Source organism: Lampris incognitus, chromosome 7, assembly GCF_029633865.1.
Source record: "Lampris incognitus isolate fLamInc1 chromosome 7, fLamInc1.hap2, whole genome shotgun sequence".
Classification (NCBI taxonomy): Eukaryota; Metazoa; Chordata; class Actinopteri; order Lampriformes; family Lampridae; genus Lampris; species Lampris incognitus.
The window spans coordinates 60097175-60106107 of record NC_079217.1 but is presented as its reverse complement, the minus strand read 5'-3'; the positions used below and the strand labels follow the sequence as shown (position 1 = coordinate 60106107).

Here is an 8933-nt window from a genome sequence, read left to right as displayed (position 1 = left end):
TTTAAGCCGTGAACCAATCCAACTGACTATGAGATGAATTTTCGCCTTATAACCACTGATTCCAGAGGGGCGTCCGGGTGGCGTGGCGGTCTATTCCGTTGCCTACCAACACGGGGATTCGAACCGGCGATCCCGTGTTGTTAGGCAACAGAATAGACCGCCACGCCACCCAGATGCCCCGTCCAACAACCCCTTCTGCCTTCTGCTCCCTATGTGCGAAGAGCGGCTCATGGCCCATTTCTACAGTGCTGTGCTTAACTACAACCAGTTACTACTAGTTATAGTACTAGTACTGCTAGTTATAGTACTAGTACTCCTAGTTACAGTACTAGAACACCAATAGTTGTGGTAGGTGTGTAACCATTGTACATTCGCTGTACAACTTATAGGTCAACAGTTAATGAAGCACCAGATCACTTTACAGTAAACTGCCCGATGATCGGCCGCGGTGACCCCTGACGGGGGCAGCTGAAGCTGGTAGTGGATCGGCGCCAAAACACACAAGCTCCAGAACCAACGCACCAAGTTGACTTGAAGCACCGCCTGACGTCTGGCTGACATACTGGATGGTTTGGAACAAATACTCGCATAAGAAAAACAAATGAAAACAACAACAACAACAACGCTTAAGTGTCGTGTGTTTAATGCGTTTGTGAGTAATGCCTCATTTTAATCACATGGAGGCGATGACGGGCTCACAACACGCTCAGTATAAACTCAAATATCCTCCGAATTCACAACATTCTGTGGAAGTGCACTACATTATCATTTAACATATGGATATCTGAGTTTGTACCCCTACAGGCAGAGGTTAGCTAACAGGATGTGGTTCACATCAGCGGAGAACTTGAGCGCTGTACTGTACTGTACTGTACTGTACTGTACTGTACTGTACTGTACTGTAGAAGTGTGTGAAGTGGGATTGTGTGTGTGTGGTTTCAGTAACGGTACAAATATAGAACAGAAGCAAGGGCACTTCTCATGCACAGAAGCAGCTAACATGTTAATAAATACAGTATAAAAGGCAGGAGCACAGGGAGGAGTGGTGGGTGAGGTGTTATTGTCCTGCAGGGGGACGGTGGTGGTCCTATTAGACAAGCAGGAGCACAGGGAGGAGTAGTGGTCCTATTAGACAAGCGGGAGCACAGGGAGGAGTGGTGGTCCTATTAGACAAGCAGGAGCACAGGGAGGAGTGGTGGTCCTATTAGACAAGCAGGAGCACAGGGAGGAGTGGTGGTCCTATTAGACAAGCAGGAGCACAGGGAGGAGTGGTGGTCCTATTAGACAAGCGGGAGCACAGGGAGGAGTGGTGGGTGAAGGTGTTATTATCCTGCAGGGGGATGATGGTGGTCTTATATAAACAGCAGGAGCACAGGTAGGAGTGGTGGGTGAGGTTTTATTGCCCTGCAGGAGGACGGTGGTGGTCTTATCATTATAAAAAGCAGGAGCACAGGTAGGAGTGGTGGGTGAAGGTGTTATTATCCTGCAGGGGGATGGTGGTGGTCTTATATAAACAGCAGGAGCACAGGTAGGAGTGGTGGGTGGGGTTTTATTGCCCCACAGGGGGACGGTGGTGGTCCTATTAGACAAGCAGGAGCACAGGGAGGAGTGGCGGTATAGGTTTTATTGCCCTGCAGGGGGACGGTGGTGGTCCTATTAGACAAGCAGGAGCACAGGGAGGAGGGGCATTGTCCTGCAGGGGGACGGTGGTGGTCTTATTATAAAAAGCAGGAGCACAGGGAGGACTGGTGGTCCTATTAGACAAGCAGGAGCACAGGGAGGAGTGGTGGTCCTATTAGACAAGCAGGAGCACAGGGAGGAGTGGTGGTCCTATTAGACAAGCGGGAGCACAGGGAGGAGTGGTGGTCCTATTAGACAAGCAGGAGCACAGGGAGGAGTGGTGGTCCTATTAGACAAGCAGGAGCACAGGGAGGAGTGGTGGTTCTATTAGACAAGCGGGAGCACAGGGAGGAGTGGTGGGTGAAGGTGTTATTATCCTGCAGGGGGATGATGGTGGTCTTATATAAACAGCAGGAGCACAGGTAGGAGTGGTGGGTGAGGTTTTATTGCCCTGCAGGAGGATGGTGGTGGTCTTATCATTATAAAAAGCAGGAGCACAGGTAGGAGTGGTGGGTGAAGGTGTTATTATCCTGCAGGGGGATGGTGGTGGTCTTATATAAACAGCAGGAGCACAGGTAGGAGTGGTGGGTGAGGTTTTATTGCCCCACAGGGGGACGGTGGTGGTCCTATTAGACAAGCAGGAGCACAGGGAGGAGTGGCGGTATAGGTTTTATTGCCCTGCAGGGGGACGGTGGTGGTCCCTATTAGACAAGCAGGAGCACAGGGAGGAGTGGCATTGTCCTGCAGGGGGACGGTGGTGGTCTTATTATAAAAAGCAGGAGCACAGGGAGGACTGGTGGTCCTATTAGACAAGCAGGAGCACAGGGAGGAGTAGTGGGTGAGGTGTGATTGTCCTGCAGAGGGACGGTGGTCTTACCGTTGTGGTGGATGAACTGTAGTTGTCTGAACTTTTATCTGGAGAGAAAAAAACAAAAGGAGAGGAATCAACCTCATGAAAAAGCTTTGGTGTGTGGGTGTAGGTGTGTGTGTGTCTGTGTGTGCAGATTTGTGTTTGTGTGTGTGTGTGCGTGTGTGTACCTGTGAAGCTCATGTATTTCTGGCTGTTCGCCGTCTCTTTAGAATCGTAGAACTTGAGAACGTCGAGGACGGCCTGCGGGTTCTTCTTCTGCTCCAACTTGGTGATGTTGGACGTCTGCAGGAGGCGGGCCCACTGCTCTGGCATGCCCTGTCAACACACACACACACACACACACACACACACACACACACACACACACACACACACACACACACACACACACACACACACACAACATAATGAGTACCATTCAAGCTAGCCCTCCCATTTACACAAGGTAAACACCAGTCTCACAGCAGTGTGAGTCCATACTGGTCATAATGAAGATGGAATACTGTTGCCATGGCTACCGCTGTAGTTTTATATCATCACTGTGTTGGAGCCAATACTGCAGTACTGTTGCTGGAGTATACTGCCTCATCACTGAGCAGGTCCCACTCTGTTTTCTTTCTGCATTCTCCCAGTGATGACCAGGAACACATGTCAGAACAGGTCTCCGTCACATGGGTACTGTGTAATGTCTGGTTTACTGTTCTATCTCAGTTCATATGTATTACTGTAGTACTGTGTAACGTCTGGTTTACTGTGTTCTATCTCAGTTCATATGTATTACTGTAGTACTGTGTAATGTCTGGTTTACTGTGTTATATCTCAGTTCACTTGTATTACTGTAGTACTGTGTAACGTCTGGTTTACTGTTCTATCTCAGTTCATATGTATTACTGTAGTACTGTGTAATGTCTGGTTTACTGTTCTATCTCAGTTCATATGTATTACTGTAGTACTGTGTAATGTCTGGTTTACTGTGTTCTATCTCAGTTCATATGTATTACTGTAGTACTGTGTAATGTCTGGTTTACTGTTCTATCTCAGTTCATATGTATTACTGTAGTACTGTGTAATGTCTGGTTTACTGTGTTCTATCTCAGTTCATATGTATTACTGTAGTACTGTGTAATGTCTGGTTTACTGTGTTCTATCTCAGTTCGTATGTATTACTGTAGTACTGTGTAATGTCTGGTTTACTGTGTGATATCTCAGTTCATATGTATTACTGTAGTATTGTGTAATGTCTGGCTTACTGTGTGATATCTCAGTTCACTTGTATTACTGTAGTATTGTGTAATGTCTGGTTTACTGTTCTATCTCAGTTCATATGTATTACTGTAGTATTGTGTAATGTCTGGTTTACTGTGTTCTATCTCAGTTTATATGTATTACTGTAGTATTGTGTAATGTCTGGTTTACTGTGTTCTATCTCAGTTCATATGTATTACTGTAGTATTGTGTAATGTCTGGTTTACTGTTCTATCTCAGTTCACTTGTATTACTGTAGTACTGTGTAACGTCTGGTTTACTGTTCTATCTCAGTTCACTTGTATTACTGTAGTACTGTGTAATGTCTGGTTTACTGTGTTATATCTCAGTTCATATGTATTACTGTAGTACTGTGTAATGTCTGGCTTACTGTGTTATATCTCAGTTCACTTGTATTACTGTAGTACTGTGTAATGTCTGGTTTACTGTTCTATCTCAGTTCACTTGTATTACTGTAGTACTGTGTAATGTCTGGTTTACTGTGTTCTATCTCAGTTCATATGTATTACTGTAGTACTGTGTAATGTCTGGTTTACTGTGTTCTATCTCAGTTCATATGTATTACTGTAGTACTGTGTAATGTTTGGTTTACTATTCTATCTCAGTTCATATATATTACTTAGTACTGTGTAATGTCTGGTTTACTGTTCTATCTCAGTTCATATGTATTACTGTAGTACTGTGTAATGTCTGGTTTACTGTGTGATATCTCAGTTCATATGTATTACTGTAGTATTGTGTAATGTCTGGTTTACTGTGTGATATCTCAGTTCATATGTATTACTGTAGCACTGTGTAGTGTCTGGTTTACTCTGTTATATCTCAGTTCACTTGTATTACTGCAGTAATGTCTGGTTTACTGTGTTATATCTCAGTTCATATGTATTACTGTAGTATTGTGTAATGTCTGGTTTACTGTTCTATCTCAGTTCATATGTATTACTGTAGTACTGTGTAATGTCTGGTTTACTGTGTTCTATCTCAGTTCATATGTATTACTGTAGTACTGTGTAATGTCTGGTTTACTGTTCTATCTCAGTTCATATGTATTACTGTAGTACTGTGTAATGTCTGGTTTACTGTGTTCTATCTCAGTTCATATGTATTACTGTAGTACTGTGTAATGTCTGGTTTACTGTGTTCTATCTCAGTTCGTATGTATTACTGTAGTACTGTGTAATGTCTGGTTTACTGTGTGATATCTCAGTTCATATGTATTACTGTAGTATTGTGTAATGTCTGGCTTACTGTGTGATATCTCAGTTCACTTGTATTACTGTAGTATTGTGTAATGTCTGGTTTACTGTTCTATCTCAGTTCATATGTATTACTGTAGTATTGTGTAATGTCTGGTTTACTGTGTTCTATCTCAGTTTATATGTATTACTGTAGTATTGTGTAATGTCTGGTTTACTGTGTTCTATCTCAGTTCATATGTATTACTGTAGTATTGTGTAATGTCTGGTTTACTGTTCTATCTCAGTTCACTTGTATTACTGTAGTACTGTGTAACGTCTGGTTTACTGTTCTATCTCAGTTCACTTGTATTACTGTAGTACTGTGTAATGTCTGGTTTACTGTGTTATATCTCAGTTCATATGTATTACTGTAGTACTGTGTAATGTCTGGTTTACTGTGTTATATCTCAGTTCACTTGTATTACTGTAGTACTGTGTAATGTCTGGTTTACTGTTCTATCTCAGTTCACTTGTATTACTGTAGTACTGTGTAATGTCTGGTTTACTGTGTTCTATCTCAGTTCATATGTATTACTGTAGTACTGTGTAATGTCTGGTTTACTGTGTTCTATCTCAGTTCATATGTATTACTGTAGTACTGTGTAATGTTTGGTTTACTATTCTATCTCAGTTCATATATATTACTTAGTACTGTGTAATGTCTGGTTTACTGTTCTATCTCAGTTCATATGTATTACTGTAGTACTGTGTAATGTCTGGTTTACTGTGTGATATCTCAGTTCATATGTATTACTGTAGTATTGTGTAATGTCTGGTTTACTGTGTGATATCTCAGTTCATATGTATTACTGTAGTACTGTGTAGTGTCTGGTTTACTCTGTTATATCTCAGTTCACTTGTATTACTGCAGTAATGTCTGGTTTACTGTGTTATATCTCAGTTCATATGTATTACTGTAGTATTGTGTAATGTCTGGTATACTGTTCTATCTCAGTTCATATGTATTACTGTAGTACCGTGTAATGTCTGGTTTACTGTTCTATCTCAGTTCATATGTATTACTGTAGTACCGTGTAATGTCTGGTTTACTGTTCTATCTCAGTTCATATGTATTACTGTAGTACTGTGTAATATCTGGTTTACTGTGTGATATCTCAGTTCACTTGTATTACTGTAGTACTGTGTAATGTCTGGTTTACTGTGTTATATCTCAGTTCACTTGTATTACTGTAGTACTGTGTAATGTCTGGTTTACTGTTCTATCTCAGTTCATATGTATTACTGTAGTACTGTGTAATGTCTGGTTTACTGTGTTATATCTCAGTTCATATGTATTACTGTAGTACTGTGTAATGTCTGGTTTACTGTGTTATATCTCAGTTCACTTGTATTACTGTAGTACTGTGTAATGTCTGGTTTACTGTTCTATCTCAGTTCACTTGTATTCCTGTAGTACTGTGTAATGTCTGGTTTACTGTGTTCTATCTCAGTTCATATGTATTACTGTAGTACTGTGTAATGTCTGGTTTACTGTGTTCTATCTCAGTTCATATATATTACTTAGTACTGTGTAATGTCTGGTTTACTGTTCTATCTCAGTTCATATGTATTACTGTAGTACTGTGTAATGTCTGGTTTACTGTGTGATATCTCAGTTCATATGTATTACTGTAGTACTGTGCAATGTCTGGTTTACTGTGTTATCTCTCAGTTCAGATGTATTACTCTAGTACTGTGTAATGTCTGGTATACTGTTCTATCTCAGTTCATATGTATTACTGTAGTACTGTGTAATGTCTGGTTTACTGTGTTATATCTCAGTTCACTTGTATTACTGTAGTACTGTGTAATGTCTGGTTTACTGTTCTATCTCAGTTCATATGTATTACTGTAGTACTGTGTAACATCTGGTTTACTGTTCTATCTCAGTTCAGATGTATTACTGTAGTACTGTGTAATGTCTGGTTTACTGTTCTATCTCAGTTCATATGTATTACTGTAGTACTGTGTAACAGTACAGGACCTTCTTGCTGTGAGGCGACAGCATTACCACTGCGCCGCCCTGTTGCCCAACACCGTAGTTGCACCACCTCTGAACAAGCATTTTCCTTCTGAGGATTACATCATGGAGTACTAACGCAGGAGAGATTCTGCATGACTTCACGTTGTAATATGGTCAAATGTGGCCTATACAAGAAAAAAACACTCCTGCCAAGACAGGAAACTAACACACAGACACACACACAGACACACACACACACACACAGACACACAACACACACACGCTTTCTGGAGGGCCCTAACTAGGCAGGGCGGCAGCGACTGTGCCGTGGACAGAGAACTAGGTCACATCTCCCTCTCTTTCTGTCTCTGCACTCGTCTGTCGGGCTCTGTCCATCATGCACTCCTCTGATGAACGCTCTGTCACCCCACCTCTCCAACTGCCCCTCCGTCTTTTACACCACCACCTATCTCTGCATCCGTGCATCCGTGCGTGCATCCAGTTATTGGACACTCAGCTATTTAGGCTACGCTGACTTGAGCTGAAATGACATAATACCGAGTGTGTGTCTGTGTGTGTGTGTGTGTGTGTGTGTGTGTCTTTGAGAGAGAGAGAGAGAGAGAGAGAGAGAGAGAGAGAGAGAGAGAGAGAGAGAGAGAGAGAGAGAGAGAGAGAGATTGTGTACAAAAGTAAGTGTATGTATATTTATAGTTTATAGTGTCTTGGACTATGAAAAAGTACCTCAGTGCATGCAAGCATTCACACACACACACACACACACACACACACACACACACACACACACACACACACACACACACACACACACACACAGTTTAACTGCGGGCTAACAGGCTAACAGGGCTCCATATGGTGGTGTAGGTCGGCAAGCAAAATAAAGCTTTGTTTGAATTACATGACGCCAAATGGCTCATTAAGACATTTAGAGAAGATATACGAAAATAAACAAAACGCACATTCAAATACAGGGAGACGCAAAGAGGACACGTCAGTGTGGCGCGCTGGATGAGTCGTTATAAACAACTCACGGAAACAGAGGAATGTGCGCTCGTGTGCGCACACACACTTGCTGGTAGTCCACTGAGCCGGATGAGGACGTCCCTCCTCGTTAACGGTGTGCTCTCTGATGACTGTAGAGTCCAGTTCTTGAGCCACAAGGTTTACTGCATGTTGGGTATATGAAGTGTGAGTTAGTGGGGGCAGCCATGGTTGTGCGTCTCCTTAGTCTTTTCTGTTGTTGTTTCACCTTCCTCTCCATTTCCAGCTGTTCTACACCTCTGTGGCAGGTCTCCTGCCAGTTGGAACGGTTGATGGCAGCTTGCTCCAGTCTCAAGGGGTCGATACAACACTTCTTCAGCGGTGTCTTTAGCTGGTCTTTGTAGCCCCTCTTCTGTCCACCTGCGGACTGGCAGCCCAGATGAAGCTGTCCGTACAGGACTTGACGTGGCAGGCATTCTTGAGACAGCCTGATGACATGCCCAAGCCAACGCAGTTGGTGTTCAGTGATCATGGCTTCTTGTCCTAGCAAGAATCTCAGCATGGGGAACACGGTCACGCCACGTGATCCCCAGGATTTGCTGCAGACACCTTATGTGGAACCACTCCAGCAACCTTAGGTGGTGGCTGTATGTGACCCAGGCTTCACAGCTCTACAGGAGAGTTGTGATACACACAGCTTTGTAAACAGCAATTTTGGTGTGCAGGTGGAGGTGTTCATTTTGGAAGACCTTACGTCGGCGTTTGCTGAAGGCTACAGAGGCTTGTTTGATTCTATTATAAGTTTCGTGATCAGTGTTGCGGCCCTCAGAAAGGGTGCTGCCCAGGTTTTTGAAGGATGGAACAACTGAGAGTGGTTGGTGTTGTATAGTGAAGACAGGCATAGTGGGTGGGGGGCTGGACCTCCATTGGCATAACACCTCAGTCTTGGTGGTGTTGACTGATAGACCCAGCCTAC

At 43.1% G+C, this 8933-nt stretch overlaps 1 protein-coding gene across 1 annotated transcript in view; it reads right to left on the bottom strand.

Moving 5' to 3' along the window:
• pak1 (p21 protein (Cdc42/Rac)-activated kinase 1) overlaps positions 1–8933 on the bottom strand; it is a 108795-nt gene that overhangs the window by 5557 nt on the left and 94305 nt on the right. Inside the window, exons 5-6 of the mRNA XM_056282905.1 lie at positions 2659–2806; positions 2498–2535 (exon numbers count right to left, since the gene is read on the bottom strand). Of these exons, the coding sequence (XP_056138880.1) occupies positions 2498–2535; positions 2659–2806 (186 nt within the window). The remainder of the gene's footprint in view (positions 1–2497; positions 2536–2658; positions 2807–8933) is intronic.